At 43.5% G+C, this 22,767-nt stretch overlaps 1 protein-coding gene and 1 long non-coding RNA gene across 2 annotated transcripts in view; one reads left to right on the top strand and one right to left on the bottom strand.

Moving 5' to 3' along the window:
- LOC144889633 (uncharacterized) overlaps positions 1-22,767 on the bottom strand; it is a 464,313-nt gene that overhangs the window by 221,708 nt on the left and 219,838 nt on the right. The gene's annotated exons all lie outside the window — the stretch shown is intronic.
- The window catches only part of LOC137416556 (E3 ubiquitin/ISG15 ligase TRIM25-like), a 77,337-nt gene that overhangs the window by 40,887 nt on the left and 13,683 nt on the right, over positions 1-22,767 (top strand). The window contains exons 4-7 of the mRNA XM_078771123.1: positions 7,123-7,356; positions 8,298-8,320; positions 13,788-13,915; positions 19,456-19,548. Coding sequence (XP_078627249.1) covers positions 7,123-7,356; positions 8,298-8,320; positions 13,788-13,915; positions 19,456-19,548 — 478 coding nt within the window. The remainder of the gene's footprint in view (positions 1-7,122; positions 7,357-8,297; positions 8,321-13,787; positions 13,916-19,455; positions 19,549-22,767) is intronic.

Here is a 22,767-nt window from a genome sequence, read left to right as displayed (position 1 = left end):
AATTGGCAGGGAAAGACCCCGGGTAGTGTAAAGTGTGTTAAAATCATTTAGAGGATAGTTAGGATGAAGGATCTCCTCACACCATCTGCATCCACTCACCTGAGGTGACAGGTACTCCACACCATGCCCTGTTTGATTATTTTTTTTACTGTGCAAATGTTTGGGTTGTGAGACGCATCATGACGTGGGTGTGACATTGTGCTTTGATGTTCCATCTCTGCCTCCTTATGAGGATTGATGATGAATTTGATGATGGCAAATTTTGAAGTAGAGGGATTGTGGTGACGAATTTGGTATAAGGGAAATATGGGGAAGACGTGACAGTAGTGACGAATTTGTAAATGGGTAGATTTTGTAAATATGGGGTAAGAGCAAGGGTAGTGTAGGTGACAGGGGGGTGACGTACGGTAGGGACGAGCTTTCTCACTTCGCCCTCCGTACGCATTTCACCTTGCATTGCCTTGTTTGACGTGTACCCTTGTGACCTTACCCCTCGCTCAATTGTCTTTCTTTTGTCTCCCACATGACCTGTGCGCCATTGGGTGCCGAGGGGAGCGTGCGTGAGGTGGCCATTGTGCGCCCGAGATTCCCAGAACCAGCACGCATTGCGTTGATGTACCACTTTATGGACCGCTGTTCGGCGGCCAAGTACCACTTGATGGACCCCAGGTTCTGGGGCAGGGCACCTCTGTTGGAAACCGGCCATAGTGGCCAGGGAATCTTGCTTGCGGACCTCGGTAAGGTGGCACCTATGCCAAACAGGTGGACCACCCTTAGTTGGCCCTTGAGGCCCTAAATAAAAATGGACACAAGTTGTGTTTTTTTTTTTAGTATGTCCAAATAGGCCGCATGAAGCCAGAAGACGTCGGGAAGAACATCGGCCCAGCAGAGAAGGAGAAGACCACCACCAGTTGTTTTGTTGTGTTTATTATGAACCATGGTAACCGCACCGGATGGTGTTTTTGGGTGCTTTGTGGTGTTTGGGTGCTTTTGGGTGCTTTGGTGGTATTGGTACTGGTGCATCGATGCAATGCGTGCTGTCTCCTCCCTCCCAACAGGAATTTCTTTCTCTTGTTCCCTAAAAAGAAAAAGAAAAAAACACACAGGTCCTGGGTTGCGTTGTAAATAAGAAATCACGTCATTGTAAATAATGCTCCCCACCGTAAATGTATAGTTTCAGAATAATTCCGTAATTCGGTTAGCTGTGGGCTTGAGTCTGTTAGACAGGATGCAATGCAATAGGGGGACATACTTATTTGTGTTTTAAAATTGTCACACTCAGGGTCAGGTTAATTGTAGAGGGAATTACACCTACATGTCACACTCAGTTAAGTCTAGTAGGCCCGAGGACGTGCCTGAAGAAAGGAGGGTGCAGTGTAACGATTTTGAGAAGTGTAACGGGTTTTGAGAAGTGTAACGGGTTTTGAGGAGTGTAACAATTTTGGAGGAAGGGTAACGGATGTGAAGAGTATGGTTTTGGTATGGTAACATCCTGGTAATGTAAATAATGGTCGCAGCCGTCCTCCTAATTAATTTCATAGAACATACACGCAGGTCACGATATATCTTTTAAATAGTGTATTTCCTTATTCCATGTAGGCTAAGTATGTGTTTTCCACTAGATTGACTTTGCATTGTATCAAACAAAATAAGCGTAGGCCCTTCCAATTTCCCCAAAACCTCCCTTCCAATTGCCTTCCGCATTTTGGCTGGTTTTCTTCAAACCACCATTGGCCACGAGGTAAGGTTGGGGAAGAAAGGCGTGTCTCCACCTCGTCATAGGAAGCAAGGAGTGAACCAGCCCTAACAGCCAATCAACACCGCGGTGAGTGACCCGGTAGGCGCGCCCTCGGAGTCGGCGGCTTGATTTCGCTGGAGGTGATAAAAGCGACTGCAGGGGACTGCTTTAGGGCAGATGGGAGATGACTGGAGATGACTGGAGAGGAGCAACGAGGCTGCACCAAAGAGAGGCCTTGAGAGATACGCTGGGGGATGACCTGGAAGAGGAGCGCAATCCACCGCAAGCCCTACCTACCTACCTACCTGCCTGCCTGCAATACCCCCCTGTCGTTGGAAAGACGCGCTGAACGGAGGGAGACGGCTCCACCCCAGGAAGAGGAGCAGGTGTGCCGAGCCAGCGCGTGACGGCCGCGGATACGCGACGGAGGTTTTCCCGCCAAAACCGCGAGGGGTGCTGCGGCCTCCGACCTGGCCTTTCCTCTCAAGCAATCAACCTCGAGCCATTACCTGCCTGCAATATCCACCGTGTGAGTGTGAACGTCCTGTCCTACTCGTTTGTCTTGGGGATTAAGTAAATGAAATAGAATAAGTTAACAATGCACTGTGTGACTGCTCTTTTCCATCTATTGCTGTAAATAATATTGGTCGCTCTAAAATATTGCTTGTGTGTGTATAATAAATCTGTTCTTCCTCCAAACTCTGTCTTTCTTCTCTCTTCTTCTCTTTCGGTCGCTTTAGAGGTTTCCCAATTGAATATCTGTAGCGCGATTAGTCAACGTTCGGGTGGAATCGGGTTTTAATCGGGGAGTAACTGTTCGGACGCGGTTAAATACACCACCGCTCGGTCAATATAACATCTAAAAGCCGTGTCCGTAACAGTATTTTTGACTCGAAGGTCACAAGAAACTCATTTTGCAATAAATGTTTGTTTCCCATTAATCGTACACTTTCTAAAATCCAATCTCACCCCTCTCCTCCAAATCTTCCCCATAACCCCTCCCCTCCAAATCTTCCCCATCACCCGTCCCCTCCAAATCTTCCCCATCACCCATCCCTTTCAAATCTTCCGCCTTGCCCCTCCCCTCCAAATCCTCCCCATCACCCAGCCCTTTCAAATCTCCCCCTTGCCCCTTCCCTCCTAAACTCCCCCCACACTCCTCCCCTCAAAGACCCCCCCTCACCCCTCCCCTCCAAATCTCCCCCATATCCCATCCCTTTCAAACCCCTCCCCTTGTCCCTTCCCTCCTAAACTCCCCCCTCACCCCTCCCCTTCAAATCTCCCCACCCTCATTTCTTCTCAATTTCCCCCCTCTCACTCCCCCTCCCCAAAGCGTCCTCCCCGCTTCTTCCCCCTTCCAACTCTCACCTCCATCTCCCCAAAACTTCTGCCTCACTCTTCCCCCTCCTCAAATAACACCTCATTTTGCCTCACCCAATCACCATCAAACCTTTTGTCCGCCCCATCCTTCCCTTTCTCCGAGCTATTCTGAAATCTCTGACACACCTTCAACAGCTCTCCCGACCTCTTCCACCTCTTCCACCTCTTCCACATCTTACCCTACCCCTCCTCACCCCTGTTCTGTATCCGATGCTCCCCCTTCCTCTTCATTAACGGTATGGACCTCAAACATCCGGAGCCTTCGTTCAAACTTAACTGATCTCTCCATACAGGTTGCTTCTGACAAACCAGACGTGATCTGCTAAACAGAAACTTTCCTCCTTCATGATGTCTCTGATTCCTTAGTATCTCTCCCGGGTTACTCCCTCCTCCGGTATGATAGACCTGAGCCTCGTCCTGGAGGTGGGGTTGCTATCTTTATCAAAAACTCTCTTCCTCACTCGCCCTGCACTGCACTCTCTCCACCTGACCCCCAGGAATACCTCTGGCTACGGCTTCCCCTTCGCTCCCACCTCTTGTTCATATGTGTGTTGTACCGTCCACCAAATAGTGATGACTCCATCTACATCTCGCTGTCTGATAATATGGACCAACTTCTATCTACTCATCCCAACTCTCTCTTCCTCATATGTGGTGATTTCAATTGTCACCATGCCATGTGGCTGGGTGTGGGTACCGCTCTCACCAGCCATGGCTACTCAGCAAAGGACTTCTGCGACTCACTGGGACTGACACAATCTGTCTATTTCCCGACCAGTCAACGGAGCATCTTCTCTTCTGGACTTGGTTGTGACTAACTTCCCTGAAAATGTCTGCTGCTCTTCTTCTGCTCCAATCGGCTCGTTTGATCATGTGCTTGTTAAAGTGGACATCTCTCTAACCATTCTCAGGGAGCCTGCTCAGCGTCGACGAGTCTGGCATTTCACTCAGGCCAACTGGCACGATCTTCAAGCAGCCATCAATCATCTGGACTGGTCTCCCGTCTCTACCACCTCTGACATCAACTCATCCTGGGAATTCTTCCAAAGTAAATTGCTCTCTCTCATGCACAGATTTATCCGATCTCGTCTTCAGTTGTCATACCCTTCCTCCCGTCCATGGTACACAGAATCTTGTGAGGCTGTTGCCCAGAAACAACTTGCCTTCGTCTCCTGGAAAGCAAATCCAATGGAAGGAAATCTCATTTCCTTTCACAAAGCCCGAAACAAGAGTGTGTGTCCACCCTCAGGAGAGCCAGGAAACAATATCTCTCCATTCTCAAGACCGAACTCTCTTATCTGTCTCCCTCTTCCAAATCCTGGTGGCATCTGGTCAAATCTGTTTCTGGTGTTTGTTCCCCCTCCATCCCCTCCCTTTTCTCAAACGGCTACACAGCTGACTCCGCACGTGAAAAAGCTGAATGCCTCAACTCTGTGTTTGCCTCTAAATCTTGTGTCCCAAACCCATCCCTCTCTGTACCCAGTCATACCCAGCTGCTCCTGGACTCCATGTCCTTTCCTCCTGCAAGGTGGAAAAGTTTCTGTCAACCCTCGACTCTGATTCTGCAACTGGACCTGACGGCATCAGCCCATGGGTCCTAAAATCCTGTTCTTCTGCTCTTTCACTCCCTCTCTCTGTTCTCTTCACCCTCTCTTTTGCTCAAGGTCAATTGCCATCTGCTTGGAAATCAGCCAACATCACCGCTTTGCACAAAAAATGTGCAAAAACAGATCCTAGCAACTACAGACCAATCAGCCTTCTCCCAATTATCAGCAAAGTCATGGAATCCATCATTGCTTCGGATATGAAATCTTTCCTCTTCTCCAATGGCTTGATCTCTGATCATCAATTTGGTTTTAGACCAGGTCACTCTACTCTGGACATGCTGCTTCTGCTGTCTCAACAATGGATGGAGGTCCTCAATGCCAAACAGGAAATTACAGCTGTCTCCCTCAACATATCACGTGCCTTTGAAACGGTCTGGCCCCCCGCTCTGCTCACCAAACTCTTCTCCTTTGGTATCCATGGAAATCTCCACGCATGGCTGGCAGACTTCCTCTCTAGTCGTAGTCAACGTGTGGCCCTGAATGGGTTTCTCTCATCTCCTCTTCCTGTTCAGGCTGGAGTTCCCCAAGGCAGTGTTCTGGGCCCTGTGCTTTTTCTGGTCTTCATCAATGATCTCTCTGACTCTCTTGAAAATCCTCTCTATCTTTTTGCTGATGACTCCACTCTCTGCCGCTCCATTCCTCATCCCTCAGATCGGCAGTCTGCAGCCTCCTCACTCTCTGCAGACCTGGACAAAATCACAGACTGGGCAAACAAGTGGAACATGTCTTTCAATCCTGACAAATCTCACACTCTTACGATGTCTCTCCGAAAAGACCGACTGGACAAACCTCCCATCTACTTTCTGAATAATCCTCTCCAAGAAGTTCTGTCACTCAAGCTTTTGGGTCTCATGATCTGCCATGATCATTCCTGGGAAAACCACATTTCCAAGCTGGCCTCCAAAGCCAGTCGCCGACTGGGCATCCTCCGTCGTGCGAAGTCCTTCCTTGGCACACCTGAGCTCCTCACCACATACAAGGCTTTCATCCGCAGCTCAATGGAGTACTGCTCTCCCCTCTGGGCTGGTGCTCCTGCCTCACACCTAGCTCGTCTTCACGCTGTTGAAACCAAAGCATTCAGAATCATTGGAAACTCCTGAGATGACGCTATCTCCGAGGGCCTTTCACTTACTCACCGCAGGCAGGTTGGTTGGCTTTCCGTCTTCTACTGACTCCTCTCCGGCCTTGCTCCCCCAGCTCTCTCTGGGCTCTGTTGTCAAAATATTCCTACAGGTCGCACAAGATCTGCCTGCAACCCTCTTATGGTTAAACTGCCAAAATCAAGACTCCCTGCTCACCTTCGCTCCTTCATTCCTCTTTTCTCCCACCTCTGGAACAAACTCACTCACGCACTTCAATCCCACTCCTCCCTCCAGGTCTTTAAAACGGCTGTTCACCACCATCTCTTATCTTCCCCAATCCAAAACCTTGATATTTTCTACCCCCGCTAATTTCACCCCAAATCCACTTTTTGAGGTGCCGACTTCTTTCCTGGAAGTCCTTGGTGTCCTTATGTTTTATACCTATCCTGCCCCCGCACCCCCCCCCCCAGGCCCTCTCCCTCCCACACATCTCTCGATGTCCCTGCTCTCAAATGTTGTGTTTGTGTGCTTCCTCCCCTTCTCTCCCCATCTTGTCGACCGCTCCCCTTTTTATATACTTTGTTTGCTTGTTTGTTTGATAAATGTTAGCTCTTTCACAAGCCTCAACTCTGTATACTATATATATATATATATATATATATATATATATATATATATATATATATATATATATATATATATATATATATATATATCGATATATATATATATATATATATATATATATATATATATATATATATATATCGATATATATATATATATATATATATATATATATATATATATATATATATATATATACATATATATATATATATATATACATTATTTGCTAACTGGTATCCCCACCGAGGTCATACTATCCTCCTCAACGAAAGTATCAAATAAGCCCTGTTATGCCACTGATAGACTTTCGGTCTTGTTTTTTCAACCTTTGAGATGAAACGTAACGGCGAGTTTGCATCAAACATGGACAGAGGCATATCCATCAACACATTTGCTTTGGATTATATTTTCTAGTTTCACTTTTATCCTCCATGTGCATCAATTTTGAAAATAAATAAATTGCAACCCTGAAATGTTAATTCGGACTTCTTGGATGTTGCAATTTCCTATTGGATTCCTGCACTGAAAAATATTTTCAGATAAGAGTGTTTTACCTTCAAAACCCACTCCTGGTACAGTGATCTGATCCTATCAGCCATAATCCATTATACTTTTTGTTAATTTCTACATTTTCTCTGAAAGTTTCTTATTGATTTTTGAATAATCAAACAATGATTCCTCCCAGAACTCCAGCAGAAATGCTGAGGACAGTTTGGAGGAGAAGCGGAGGTTGGTGTGCCAATTGGTGAATGAATCTGTGGATCTAATGAAGAGTGAAATCAACAAGAGGAAAATGGAGAAGCTTTCTCTTCTTGGGAAGCAGAGGGAGAAACTGGAGCAGCAGATGGAGGATCTACGTCAAGGAAAATCCTCAATGGACGCAGCATTCCAGGATCTGGAGGCCATTTCTTTTCTACAGGTGTGGTTTATCATAAACGTATTACAAAAGTTTTAATGTTTAAAATATACTGTTTGGGGGGAGTTTGTCACTATTCAAGTATAAGCCTTGAGTTGAGGCCTTGTCACGATTGATGGTAAAGGTGCAGTATACCATCCAATGGTTCAAAAATGATTAATGAAATGGATGAGAAAGGTGAGTGAATGCATTTCCAGGTGTGTTTGTCATCATGAAGTGAGATTTAGGTTTTGTCACAATGAAGGTTTGGGATAAGAGTGAGTTCATGTCATGGTCTCCAAAGCAGTGATATAGCACGACTACCTGGTCACTGTTGAGGGTTTCAATCATTTCAACCAAGGATTTTATCCAAGTGATGCTCACAGTGACCTCCAGGTACCATGACATCATGGCTTTCATCATGTGCTGGATCATTCGTGAATGTTTTGATTTATCCAGGTAGTCAAAGTTACCTGTATGTAACCACCTGGAGAACGTTAGCATGAATTATGGTCAAACAACCTCTTCACATACTTTGTTCCTGAACGATTCAATGTTATTCATGTGAATACTGTTCGGGTTACTGATTTACCTTATCAGGTGTTTTCACCAAAGGGAAGTGTCGTACTCTTTCAAAATTAAAATCAAATTTATCTTTTCCTTACCAAATTGAAAACGTCTTTCTTTGTTACCCCGTGCATGTAAAGCCTCCATCTCCCAAACGGTGTCTCAACGTCGTCTTATTGCAGTGTACATGGTGATGTACAAGATTGCTTCAGTAACACTAAACACCTGGATATTTTTAATGATGATCTTTAAAATCACTATTTTATTAAAATTGAAGAACACAATTGAACACTGTGTGGGGTATCATGTTCTGTGAACTCTCTAGTATTTAATAAATAAAAACAAACATTCATTTATTCAAATATCTTGAACTCATTCTTTGTTTTCTTCCTTTTCAGGGTTCCAAGGACCTGTTAAAAAGGTGAGACTGCATTGTTGTCCGACACATTATCAGCACATCCTGATGTTTTTGACCCAATCGTGTTTTAAACATTTAAATATATTTACTAAATAATAAAATGAGACAAAATAAAGGGAGACTTTGAGAAATGAGGATGAGGGAAAGAATGAGGATGAGGGAAAGAATGAGGGTGAGGAAAAGAATGAGGGTTTGGGAAAGAATGAGGGTTAGGGAAAGAATGAGGGTTAGGGAAAGAATGAGGGTTAGGGAAAGAATGAGGGTTAGGGAAAGAATGAGGGTTAGGGAAAGAATGAGGGTTAGGGAAAGAATGAGGATTAGTGTAAAAATGAGGGTTTGGTAAAGAATGAGGGTGAGGGAAAGAATGAGTGTGAGAGAAGGACACACGGGGTGAACAAGATGTAACTGATTCAGGTTACTCAGTTGTCCTCGTGAACTAGATTATTTTCCTCCCGCGATTTCCTTCCCCATTTATGATACATAAATGAACAGTTTTGGGTTAATTTAGGGAGGAGGGTCATTACAAAGTTCATTTGTGTTATTAATTGGACACAAACTTTAAGAAGCTCCTTAAATCCTCATTGATCCTCATTTGAGTTTATCTTGTTTAGTTCATTCCTTTCTGTCCTTTTCTTTATTCTTTCCCATCCTCATCAACTTAAAACTATTCACTTCTAAATTGTCGTGATCTACTGTGTTCATTGATACACTCGAAGTCTCAAACATCCTTGAATATTCTGTTCTGCTAATTTGCTTGTGTTCCACTCGGTCTTATTGATTCTTCTCTCCATGTCCATCTGTGATCTCTGCTCACCTTCTCCGCTCCATGTCCATCCATGATCTCTGCTCACCTTCTTCTTCAACTGCTCTTTCTATTTATTCCTCGTTCCCTTCCAAACCATTTCTAAAGATAATTCATAAAACACCTTACCCCACACTGTCTTGAGAAAAGGGCATGGAAGGGTCTTTTCAACTCTTGGTTTGCGTTTCCGAGCACGATCTATATATTTTTTGTCTGGACCTCGATATTTTCCAAGGTTGAAAGCGTGAACGGCAAATTTGTTTGGTCAATATAGCGGAAATTTGCGTTTCTCCAAATACTGCTAAACTGGAGGTTTTTGGAAGTGCTAACAAAGAGATTTGTGTTCTTGTGTTCAAAATATAAGACACAAGCTGAAGAACCCGGCATTGCTCGGAGAAATTCAAAGTAATATGAATATTGATATATAATAATATGTATATTGATATACAGACTTGGCATTTAATATGGAATATTTTTTTTGTGGGGGTGAACTTACTTTTCAAGATGTCTTAGAACCAAAAGTTCATTGGAATTATGTTGAAAGTATTCTAGATTTTGTTAATGTGACCTTTAAAAGAAACAAAAACCACATTTGACATTTCGAAATGAATAAATTGATCCTCGAAAGTGATGTAAACTGATATCGAACTCAATTCATGGACAGTACTGTGTTAAACTTCTGTACGTTTTCCAGAAGTATCTCTTTATTTTGCACATTAGCCAAAATTTTTTTTAACAAAAACAAAAGTTAAATTACGACTGGGATTACGGACAGTAAAATTACAGTTCAGTACTTCGTGTAACCCCCACGAGCATTCAGGGGAGCACGTACACGTCGAGGCATGCTGTTCACGAGATTTGCCAAGGTTTGGACAGGAATCGCTTGCCATGCAGTGACAATAGTCTGCTGCAATTCACGCACAGAGGTCGGCTGCTGGTCCAAGTGGTCGATTTGACACGTTAATTCTGCCCACAAGTTCTCTATTGGATTCATATCTGGGGATATGGCAGGCCACTCCATATGCTCTACACCACGGTCAGCAAGAAAGTGTTGGATCATGCGAGCACGATGAGGCTGAGCGTTGTCATCTTGGAAGACAAAGTTTCCTCGAAAGGCTGAACAAGCAAATGGAAGCAATGTTTCTTCCAGAATGGCCCTGTACTTGAACTGGTTCAGGTTTCCATTCAGAACAACCAGGTCAGTTTTGCCCCCTGCATGAAAAACAGCCCAAATGGTCACCCCACCACCTCCAGCTTGGTCTCTTGGCACTATACAATCTTTGTTGTAGGCTTCATGCACTTGTCTGCGCACTCGGACATCTTGACGATAGACCAGAAATCTAGACTCGTCACTGAAGATCACGTGATTCCAGTGTCCTGGCTGCCATTGACGGTGCTCTCAGGCCCACTGAAATTGGCGCTGGCAGTGTTGTCTGGTCAGGCGTGGCTTTCTCAGGGGACGCCTGGCACGATAGCCTGCTTGAACCAGTCGTTCGTTGACTAGCCTTCTGAATACAGGCACATTTGTCAGTTGCTGCCACTCAGCCCTAAGCCGATTAGCTGACTTGGTACAGCCATTGCGGACTAACCGGTGCAGCTGGCGATCATCCCTCCTTGTGGTTCTGCGGGGACGTCCTGGCCTCAGTATTGGAGTAGGGACACCCCTCTGAGCATTTCGTTTCAGGATCTTTGACACCTGACCTTGAGTGATGTCATACTGCCAAGCAATAGCACACTGTTTCATGCCGTAATTTCGTAAAGCCACCACTCCATGACAAACAGCATTGTCGAGTTGACGGACCATCTCCAGAGGAAGCGGCAATAACTTTTGGAGACGTGCAGCAGTTGTTTTCCACTAATACAGAACGCAACAACCCTTGTATACCCGACTGTGAAGCCAATCATCAAATGCACCTGTCCGTACATTTTGCCACGCCACCTGTGATATAATCCTGTTGTTGACTTCTTGCTGCGACAGACAATCAGTGACATGGTTCTTTTAACAAATAAATCACCAAAGTGTAAAAGAAACTCACCAGATTGATATACTGAATTAAGAAAGTAAATCCGAGTCAAGAAAAAAAAATATTCCATATTAAATGCCAAGTCTGTATAATGCGGTGCCAATTTGATTCATACAGCTGCAAGAAGAAGCAAATGTATTTTATTTGCCAGATGTAGGGTGCCCCTTTATAGGAACTTTTCTAGAGCATTTCTTGGTTCCTCCGAAGAACACAAGGGTAGTCCAGCATGCACACGAGATTTTTTCAGAATGTCCCTTCTTTACTATAATTTTCCTCATAGCACATACCATATAGAGGGGCCTTTTCTATGCTCCTGGCATTTTCCCCAAGAATACACGAACGGTCGAAAGTTTTAGAACACCTCAATTTTTCAAGTTTTTATTGAAATTTACGCACTTTAATGTCTCAATGTACTATGAGATTAAGCATAGAACAAATAAATAATTGGAGATAAAAAATAAATCATAGAATCATTTTGTTTAACAACATTTAATTGAATTTTTTTTTACTCAGCAAAGTAGCCACCTTTTGCAGATATAAACGCCGAACACACTCGTGGCATTCTTTCTTCAATGGACATCACATATAGTTCGGGAAGTTCTTCCCAACATTGTTGCAGAAGTTCCCACAAATGTGTTGCACTTGAAGGTTGCTTTCTTTCACCCTTCTGTCCAGTTCATCCCAAACCAGCTCGATGGGGTTTAAGTCTGGAGACTGTGCTGGCAATTCCATGATTTGAATCCTTCCGTCTTGTTCTTTTCCTCGAACGTAGTTTTGACAGGGCCTGGAGGTGTGTTTTGGGTCATTATCTTGCTGTAGGATGAACCCCGGACCAACTCGGCGTATACCAGAGGGTATTACATGGCGATGCAAAATGCTGTGGTAGCCCTTTTGGTTCAGGGTGCCAGTCACTCTGTACATCGCCGACTCTGGATCCAGCAAAAGAGCCCCAGACCATCATGCTTCCTCCTCCATGTTTGGCAGTTGGTGTCACACACTGAGGAACGATCCTTTTGCCGATTCGGCAGTGAACAAAAACCCTGCGTGATGAACCAAAGATTTCAAATTTTGATTCATCGGTGCACAAGACCTTCTTACACTTTTCCAGTCTTCAGTAGTCCACTGGCAGTGCTTCATGGCCCAGGCAAGCCTCTTTTTCTTATTTTGCCATCTTAGCAATGGCTTTCTTACTGCCACTCGACCTGTCAAACCTTCAGCTCGAAGTCTTCTCTTCACAGTTGAAACTGAGACTTGCTTACTTCGACCAGTGTTAAGCTGTGCTTGAAGCTGTTGTCCTGTGAGCCGCCTATCACACAAGCTCTTGACTCTCAGAAACTTATCTTCTGATTCTGTTGTGGCTTTGGGTCTGCCAGACTTCTTCCTGTCAGAGTTTCCTCCAGTTTCCAAGTGTCTTTTGATGGTGGAGGAAACTGTACTCACTGACACCTTGGCTTTCTTTGCAATTTCTTTGCAATGATTCTATGATTTCTTTTTTTATCTCCAATTGTTTATTTGTTATATGCTTAATTTCAGAGTACATTGAGACATTAAACTGTATAAATTTCAATAAAAACTGGTAAGATTGAGGTGTTCTAAAACTTTTGACCGGTGGTGCCCTTGTCATCTTCCCACTCATCAACTTTCACAATGAACATCCCACCCAACAAACATTACAGAGTCAGAGAAAATAAACAATTTCTTACATATGGTATCATAGGTATGCAAGTGTCATCCATGCACGGAACATGATACACTGTCGAACAGTACAGGACAAATGCTTTAGTAGATGGTGTACATCAACATGAATTACAAAGAGATTGATCTACAATGGACATGGTTTATAACATTTGAACCTGGATACATGAATTACAAGGAGATTGATGGACAATGGACAAAGACATGGTTTATAACATTTGAACCTGGATACATGAATTAGAAGGAGATTGATGGACAATGGACAAAGAAATGGTTTATAACATTTGAACCTGGATACATGAATTACATGGAGATTGATGGACAATGGACAAAAACATGGTTTATAACATTTGAACCTGGATTCTCTGCATCTTGTCCGAGGAGCTCAGATGGGAACACGAACAGATGGTAACAAACATTACTTCTGAGAATGGTGTTGTCCCAAGTCCCACCACAAACACCTTGTTGGATTATTCTCACCTAGGTCTTCTCTCTGCAGACAGATGGTTTTCTATCCCATCACTTCGGAACATGGCCTTTGTTCTGTCCATCTCCTGCCAGGAAGCCGAGTCCATGACCAACTGACTCACCAAATCTGCTTCTTGCCTCGTGCTCTTCATCTCATCTTTCAATCATCTCATTCATCATTGATTTATTCTTTCTCCAACGCACACCTCATTCTCTACAACCCTAACCGACACTCTCTTTCCATCCTCTTCATCGGTATTTTTCTACCTGTTTACTTTATTCCTGATTTGGCTCCTCTAGAATCTCGACTTCTGAATAAAAATACAAATTAATACAAAAATTCACTCGATCTATTTTCTATTTTTAATTATTTAGCATTCTTTTCCAGATTACTTGTTTTGATTTGTAAAAATGTATTATTTTAACAATATTCTCTCCTCCAAGAATTTATAAAACTGATGTTTTTCCTTTTTATTCCGAGGCTCGAGACCATGTCAGACTTTAAATCTGTGAAGAGGACACCACTCCCAGTTCTGGACTACTCGAAAGAGGAGAAGAACTTGGATGAGCTCATCACACTCAATAATAACTTTCTTGAGAAGATACAGAGTGAGTGACACAAACTGGACATTTTATAAAGAAAATAATAAGGGAACACAAAACGTGGCACAAATATGAAAGAGAAACGGGACGAGACTAGAACGGCGCTCATGGGAGAGTATACCTCCGCCAGGTGAACACTTTATGTTTTGTATCCCAGAGTAGACAAGGCAATCACAACACAGAATCACATTTAATCAAAATCATCCATCCACAACTTTTTGACATATCCTGCTATATATCGTTTTTGGCCCTATGTCCCAATGGTGAAGAATCACTTAAAAAATTATACTAGCTGGATACGGTTCCGGACTTTCACCAAAATTGAATTGTTTCTTCCTTCCCATAAACACAACCTGTCCACCAAGTTTCGTCCAAATCCGTCCATAACGTTTTGAGATATCCTGCTATGTATCGTTTTTGGTGTTATCTCCCAATGGTGAAGAATCACTTAATAAATTCTACTAGCTGAATCCGAATCCGGATCTTCACCAAAACCTAATCATTTCATCGCTGTCACATACGCTACAGCTCTGCCAAATTTTGTTTGAATCCGTCCACAGCTTTATTGAGATATTTTGTTCACAAGCGGACAGACAGACATACAGACAGACAAACAGACAGACAGGGGTGAAAACATAACCTCCATCCACCTTTAAAGATTCTAGAAAAGGAACAAATGATAATATTGTTATTATGTTCCAAATCATGGCTCACGATGAGTGAGGTTACAGAGGGAAAAACGCAAACATGGTTTCAGTGGGGAAACAGGTGTACACCACAGGTAGATGCAACGAGCAAGGTATCCAACAAACAGGAGAAAACTAAAATGGGAGGGGAGGAAATATCTGAAACCACGGGGCTTGGGAGAGGTGGGGTTCACAAGGGCAGAAATATTTGCAGGTAGTGATGGGAGATGTCACAATATGTTGGTGTAACACGCACTTGAAGTTCCTGGAAGGAAAATTTGGATTGAATCGTCTCCAGAAAGCAGTTCCACAAATCAGATAAAATATCTGATATTTGCAGTAAGTCGAGATTTTGGGAGTTTGATCAGAAGGAATTGCTGTAAGAGGGGATTCATCCTCGATATATTAGAGATGGTCGGAGATCGAAGAGAGCAGAGGGATCAAGAATGGAGGAAATGGGGTGAAAAAATCACACAAACTACAGGCATGAAGAACTAATGTAACGTGTTAGATGGGGTGATGTAATAGACATTGGGTGAAACGGCGGTAAAACCCTGAATCAATTTATAAATATACCTTTTTCAGTTATAAACTTTAACACTATAACACAAATCACCTTCATAATACCTCCAAGAACCATGTTGTATGTCAACATCGAGCAAGAGATTTATTTTGTTCATGACCCCGAAGCCGTTCTATAAAGAGGAAAATAAAATGGAAGAAAAAGGAAAGAACTAGAACGGGCACTCGGTAGAGCGCATACCTTCGCCGCAGCTACTGTTCTGTACTTGGCATGGGAGTGTAGGGAACAGAACAACAAAAATACGATTTTGACCTTTTCGTGACCTTGACCTTGACCTTTGACCCGATTGCTCCCAAAATCTAATCAAATGTGTCCCGTATAATAACCAATCATCCCACCAAATTTCATGCAATTCGGTTGAATACTTTTTGAGTTATGCGATTAACATACACACACACACACAGACATACAAATAAATACACAGCGATCAAAACATAACCTTCCGCTTTTGCGAAGGTAATGAAAAGGAGGAAATATGGAATTTAAAATAATCTGTAAATGGAGCGAAGAAGAAGAACCCTGTTTCCGTTTCCCTTCACGTCCAAAGATTTCTCAAGTTGTTTTGATCCAGCTCCACCTTCTCCGGATGCTCCACCGGCCCCTCTCTGGAAATTATTAGAGAAGAACAAAAACTACAAGATGTGAAATTTTCTTGTTTCATGCTTTTGAAGATTGTTTTTTATCTTTTAGCCAAATATCTAAACATGTACAGATACATTCAATGCACCCCCCCCCCCCATGCCAAATAAATATATCGTATATGCGCAGTACTGCATAAGTGTACTTTGTGAAACCCATCCATGGAAACTATCATCATGGGGTCATCGGCCCCACAAATATCAATATCGATGATGATGATGATGATGAGAGGGAGTGCCACGTGAGAGGGTGAAGAAGAGGCCATCGATATGTTTCTGGAAGATGCCGATTGACGCCGTGTGTTCTATGGTGATCAATAAAGCCTCCATCTCCTCAACTGTGACTCATCGTCGTCTTGGTACAGTGTAGTCGTGTTAGTACAGTGGAGTCGTGCTAGTAGTGTCACCGTGCTAGTACAGTGTTGTCGTGCTGGTACAGTGTCATCGTGCTGGTACAGTGTCATCGTGCTAGTACAGTGCCGTCATGCTAGTGCAGTGTCGCCGTGTTAGTACATTGTGGTCGTGTTGGTACAGTGTGGTTGTCGTTAGTACAGTGCCGTCATTGGTACAGTGTCGCCGTGTTTGTGCAGTGTCGCCGTGTTAGTGCAGTGTCGCCGTGTTAGTGCAGTGTCGCCGTGTTAGTACAGTGTAGTTGTGTTAGTACAGTGTTGTCATTGGTACAGTCGTCGTTAGTACACTGTCGTGTTAGTACAGTGTCGTCGTGTTAGTACAGTGTCATTGCATTAGTACAGTGTCGCCGTGTTAGTACAGTGTTGCCGTGTTAGTACAGTGTCGTGTTAGTACAGTGCCCTCGTGTTGGTACAGTGTCGTCTTAGTACAGTGTCGTCGTGTTGGCACAGTACCGTCGTGTTAGTACAGTGTAGTCGTGTTAGTACAGTGCCATCGTGTTAGTAGTGTCGTCGTGTTGGGTGCAGTGTAGTCGTGTTAGTACGGTGTAGTCGTGCTAGTACAGTGTCGTGCTAGTACAGTGTCGTCGTGTTGGTACGGTGTAGTCGTGCTAGTACAGTGTCGTCGTGCTGGTACAGTGTCGTCGTGTTAGTACAGTGCCGACGTGTTCGTACAGTGTAGTTGTGTTAGTACAGTGTATTCGTATTGGCTACAGTGTAGCCGTGTTAGTACAGTGTAATCGTGCTAGTACAGTGTGGTTGCGTTAAACTTCCAGATTTTAAAAATGATCTTTAAATTGTTTATATTATTAAAATTGAAGTAAATACTTGAACACTGCATGGAGTATCTTGTTCTATGAACTTTCAAGTTTGTCAAGTAATGATTTCGAATGATGGAGGATACACCGTCTGGAGCTTGATTTGGAGGCCATTTGGATTTGCATTTGCTCTTCGTCCCACCTAAAATCTCGTTTTAATTTTATCCTTTCCTATAGGTTGGAATTCCAGCAGGGATTCAGGAAATCAAAGTGTTGTGATTGGAAAAATCGGTGATGAAGCGAATGAGGAACTAAAATAATTATGTTCTACTCCGGAAATATAAATTTCCAGGAAATACCTTTCTTACATTCCACGTATTCCCTCTGCCTCTGAAGGTGGATGGAGGTTATGTTTTCACCCTTGTCTATGTCTCTGTCTCTGTCTCTGTCTTGTTTGTTTGACTGTTTGTTTGTGAGCAGGATATCTCAAAAAGTTGTGGATGGATTCGGACGGAATTTTGTGGATAGGTTGGGTGTGTGACAAGGACGAATTCATCCGATTTGGTGAAGATCGGAATCCAGATCCGGAACAGAGAATTTTTAACTGATTCCACATCATTGAGAGTTGGGGCCAAAAACGATATACTGCGTAACACGATATTTCAAAAAGTTGTGAATGAGTTATGACAAAACTTGGTGAATGAGTTGGTTGGGTGTGACAATAACAAGCTGATTCGACTTTGGTTCAGGTCTGGATCCAGCTCCGGTCTTTCAGTGGATACAAAACATAAACTGTTCAGCCTGGTGGAGGTATGTGCTCTACCAGGTGCCGTTCTAGTTAATTTTGTTATAATAAACAAACATTATGGACCAGAAATACAAGACAAACAGAATTTAAATCATTTTTCATAAATTATAAAATTCATAACATGAAATCCACAAAGTTGTGATCCGGGATTGTCGGAGGATCGGCCCGCGAGGGAGAGAAATCTTATTTTGTGCCGAAAACAAACATTTTACAGGTGAATGAGGTCATTGGTTGAGATTGTGAAGAATCAGGACATGAACTTGGTGTTTGTGCAAAACTTAACATCTAAGTCCATGTTACTGATCATTCATTCATTGTTTTATTCTTCTCATGAACTGTAATTGTAAAGTTTTGTAAAAGTGGAGAATCCTTGTGTAAAAGTTGTTAAAATGAATTCTGTTCAGTGAAGTGTTCACGCAACATCACAAACGAAGCAGAAACTTTTGGTCAATATTTCCAGGTGTTGTACATGAAACACACACACTGATTACACGGTGATGCGTCACGTGGAACATGTCAGGTGAATGAGTTGTTCTCACTTTCATCTTCAAATAATTTATTCATTCTTATGATAAAAACGACTGATCAATGAACATTATGAAAGGCTGGACAAAATAATTCAGTCATTTCCATTTTGGATCGATCAACCATTGGGTCAATCCAGGGAAACCTAAAAAATAGGACCGCGGGTCCTGAAGCTCACCTGGATCAGGAGCAACAGTCTCTCAACCCCCCACAGACCCTCTCGGACTATAATATTTTTAATGCTGTGAACAAACTTTGGTACATCATGGGTGATGAAGGTTGTGATCATGTTTTTCAAAATTGTGTGTGTAGTTTCGGAGAAGAGAACAAATACCTATTTTGTGGGGGTCAAAACCCCCGTAGTTCCTCTTATTGAGCGCAGATTTTGATGTGATGAATTCACCTTCATCAGGCATCAGATATGAAGCTTATGTCCAAAACTTAGTGTTTGGTTCAAGCGATAATGACTGAAATGTTAGCAGACCCAATCCCTCACTCACTCTCTCACTCACTCACTTACCTACGGACAATGCTCGATCACATTAGCTCACCGTACTAAAGTCCAGGTGAGCTAAAAAAAAAAATACTGAGTTGGTAAAGGGAATTTTTAAATCTATAATTTTTTCACAGGTGCACTGACCTATCACGGAGCGATCAACAGATTAATTTCACCAATAACGATCTCGCATCAACATAAATCATTCACATATTCCTAAAATCATTCGCATGCATATTGAATCATTCACATGCACCTTGAATAATTCGCATGTACCTTGAATAATTCGCATGTTTCTTGAATCATTCACATGTCCCTAAAATCATTCACATGTTCCTGGAATCATGTGATGTTCAATTCCAGTGAAGAACGAAAGATTCATTCTATCTTGCGGAGAAAACGAATTAGCGATCACTCAATTATTTTAGTACATCAGAGGGAAATGTAAGAATAATGTTGTGAAATTTCCTTCATGAATCGATGAAAATTTTATTTTATTTTCATACAAAATGGAGGTTACATTTCTCTTCCCCCATGTTTGTTATATTTAGATTTTTGGTTGAAAGATAAAAACATGTTCATAAACAAAAAAACAAGTGAATTTCACATCTTGTAATTTTTGTTAATCTTTAATCATTTCCACAGAAGGAACGGTGGAGCATCTGGAGAAGGTTGAGGAAGCACTGGTGGAGCATCCGGAGAAGGTTGAGCTAGATCAGAACAACTTGAGAAGACTTTGTAAGTGAAGGGAAAGAGGGAGGGGGTTCTTCTTCTTCCTTCCATTTAGATAATTTAAAATTCCATATTTTCTTCTTTTCATTTTTCTTTTTAGTCAGGTTCACTATGTTTTTTCGTTCAAAATCATGGTAGATTAGCAAACCTATACATTTTTGGAAACGTTATTACATGGAAAATCTGAAAATCAATGTTTACATTTGCGGTGATACCTGTATGGCCGCCATTTTGGATTTTCAAAATGGCCGCCATAAAAATACATATTTTGCTCTGTTTCTGCCTCTAATTACCCTAAAAACTTTAAAAAATATACTAAGCCTATGTTTTCAGGTACAAGGAATCCATTGCTGACATAATCAGACTTCTGACTGTAACAGTTCTTTCTTTTTTCAGGAAATATGCATCCAGGGAGCAGCCATTGATACAAAAAAAATTCCGTTAATATATTTATTTTACATATTAACTATCTTGATGGAGGTGTTTATGGTGGTTGTTCTGTGTTTCTCAGGTTCAATATGAATTATTGTGACACATTTTGATGTTATTATCTGCCTGTACAAAATGATAACATGTATTTGATTATGCAACTTAACGCGAATATAAAGACAGTATTTTGCAATTCAAAACCTTTGATTCGTGTCTTACCATTCCCCATAGCACTAATTTGATACTTTCATTGGATTCCTTGTCCCTGAAAATATAGGTTTAGTATATTTTAAAAAGTTTTTAGGGTAATTAGAGGCAGAAATAGAACAAAATATGTATTTTACAGTGGCCATTTTGAAAATCCAAAATGGCCGCCATACAGGTATCTCTCCAAATGTAAACATTGATTTTTAGTTTCCTTATGCTATAACCTTTCCAAAAATGTATAGGTTTGCTAATCTACCATGATTTTGAACGAAATATAATTTATTGACATAGTGAACCTGACTATTTTCTTCTGTTTTATTTCCCTCTTCATATTTTCCTCACTCTATTCAACTTAGTTCATTTCCAACTCTATTTTCCCTCTTGTCAAGTGTCACAAGATCCAAAATATGTTTAATTGAACGATGTCCAACCAGGAGGAGGGGATAGTCCAAACTTGTGTTTGCTGATTAAAGGCCTTTCTTAATCCCCATCCTCTCCTCCCTCATCCACCATCCCCCTCCCTCTCTCTCCCCTCCCTCTCTCCCCTCCCTCTCTCTTCCCCTCCCTCTCTCTTCCCCTCCCTCTCTCTTCCCCTCCATCTCTCTTCCCCTCCCTCTCTCTTCCCCTCCCTCTCTCTTCCCCTCCCTCTCTCTTCCCCTCTCTCTCCCCATCCCTCTCCCCGAATATCCCATCCCCTCCCTCTCTCTCCAACCATCTCTCTCCCCCTCCCTCCTCTTTCTCCCACACTGCTCCATCCCCCTCCCTCTCCCCCCCTCCCTCTCTCTCCCCCTCCCTCTCTCTCTCCCTCCCTCCTCTTTCTCCCACACTGCTCCATCCCCCTCTCTCTTCCCCACTACCCCATACCCTCTCACTCTTCCCCACTACCCCATCCCCTCTCTCTCTTCCCCTCTACCCCATCCCCCTCTCTCTCTTCCCCACTACCCCATCCCCTCTCTCTCTTCCCCTCTACCCCATCCCCCTCTCTCTCTTCCCCTCTACCCCATCCTCCTCTCTCTCTTCCCCACTACCCCATCCTCCTCTCTGTCTTCCACTACCCCATACTCCTCTCTCTCTCTCTCTTCCCCACTAGCCCATCCACCTCTCTCTCTTCCCCACTACCCCATCCCCTTTCTCCCTTCCCCACTACCCCATCCCCCCTCTCTCTCCCCCACTACCCATCCTCCTCTCTCTCTCTTCCCCTCTACCCCATCCCCCTCTCTCTCTTCCCCACTACCCCATACCCTCTCTCTCTTCCCCACTTCCCCATCCCCCTCTCTCTCTTTCCCACTACCCCACCCCCTCTCTCTCTTCCCCACTACCCCATCCTCCTCTCTCTCTTCCCCTCTACCGCATCCCCCTCTCTCTCTCCCCCACTACCCCATCCTCCTCTCTCTCTCTCTCTCTCTTCCGCACTACCGCATCCCTCCTCTCTCTTCCCCACTACCCCATCCCCATCTTTCTCTTTCCCACTTTTCCTCATCCCCCCCCCCCCCTCTATCTCCCCCTCTCTCCACCTCTCTCTTCCCCACTATCCCATCCCCACTATCCCATCCCCACTATCCCATCCCCACTATCCCATCCATCTCTCTCTCTCTCTCTCTCTCTCTCTCTCTCTCTCTCTCTGTCGCCACCTATCGGCCGTCGGTACGTTGGGTGTAGCGTCATGGCGGCTGTGAGCAACTGCTCTGTGTTTTGGTGAGTTCGTCGTGAGTTTTCCCCCCTCTCCTGCCCTCCCCTGCCCCCCCCCTCCCTCTCCTTTTCCATCCTGTGTGCTTTGGCATTTGTTCCCATCTGTTCTACACCTTTGCCTTCGAGAGAGAGAGGATTGAGAGCGGGCCCATTCTGGGCGCGGCCTACTGGCGTTGACGGCGCGTTGTAAGCCATTTCTGTGCTTATAATGCACGTTTATTTTTTACTTTAGTTCGTTTTTTTAGGTTTGATACCCTCTTGTCCGGCTCGGACAAGCGGGGAGAGGGGGGGGGGGGGGGGTATTTTCGCCGGAATGGCGAATGCACGCTCTCGTCGCGATGACTTTGAAGGCTTAACCAGGAAGCACGCGTTTGTGTGCGTGCCTCCGGATGGAGTCCCTGTCGAGGACATCATCCTCGCTGTGGGGAGCATTGTTGGAGATGAAAATATACGTGCAGCTTCGCGTATGAACCAGAAAGTGGTGGTGTTCGTTTCGGACGAGGAACTCGTCCATGACGTGGTAAGCGCGGGAATAACCACGGAAAGCGGTCACTTTATGATGGCATCGCCGCTATTAACTCCCGCGACGAGAGTGGTTATTTCCAACGTACCACCATTTATCCCAAATGACAAGTTAATGACCGTGCTATCACGGTACGGTAAAATGGTATCGAGGATTTCAACAATCCCTCTTGGGTGTCGGAATGAACGTGTTAAGCACGTAATGAGTTTCCGCAGACAGGTATATATGGTCCTTCCAGACCGTGGGGACGACACAGGCCTCAATATCACTTTCAAAATTAATTTTGAAGAGGCAAATTTCCAGCTATACGCATCGTCCACCACCTTAACATGCTTTCAGTGTGGAGCGTATGGACATTTAAAACGTTCTTGTCCCAA

This window comes from Myxine glutinosa, chromosome 1 (genome assembly GCF_964187855.1).
Source record: "Myxine glutinosa chromosome 1, kmMyxGlut1.1, whole genome shotgun sequence".
NCBI classification, from domain to species: domain Eukaryota; kingdom Metazoa; phylum Chordata; class Myxini; order Myxiniformes; family Myxinidae; genus Myxine; species Myxine glutinosa.
This window is presented reverse-complemented; position numbering and strand designations above follow the sequence as displayed.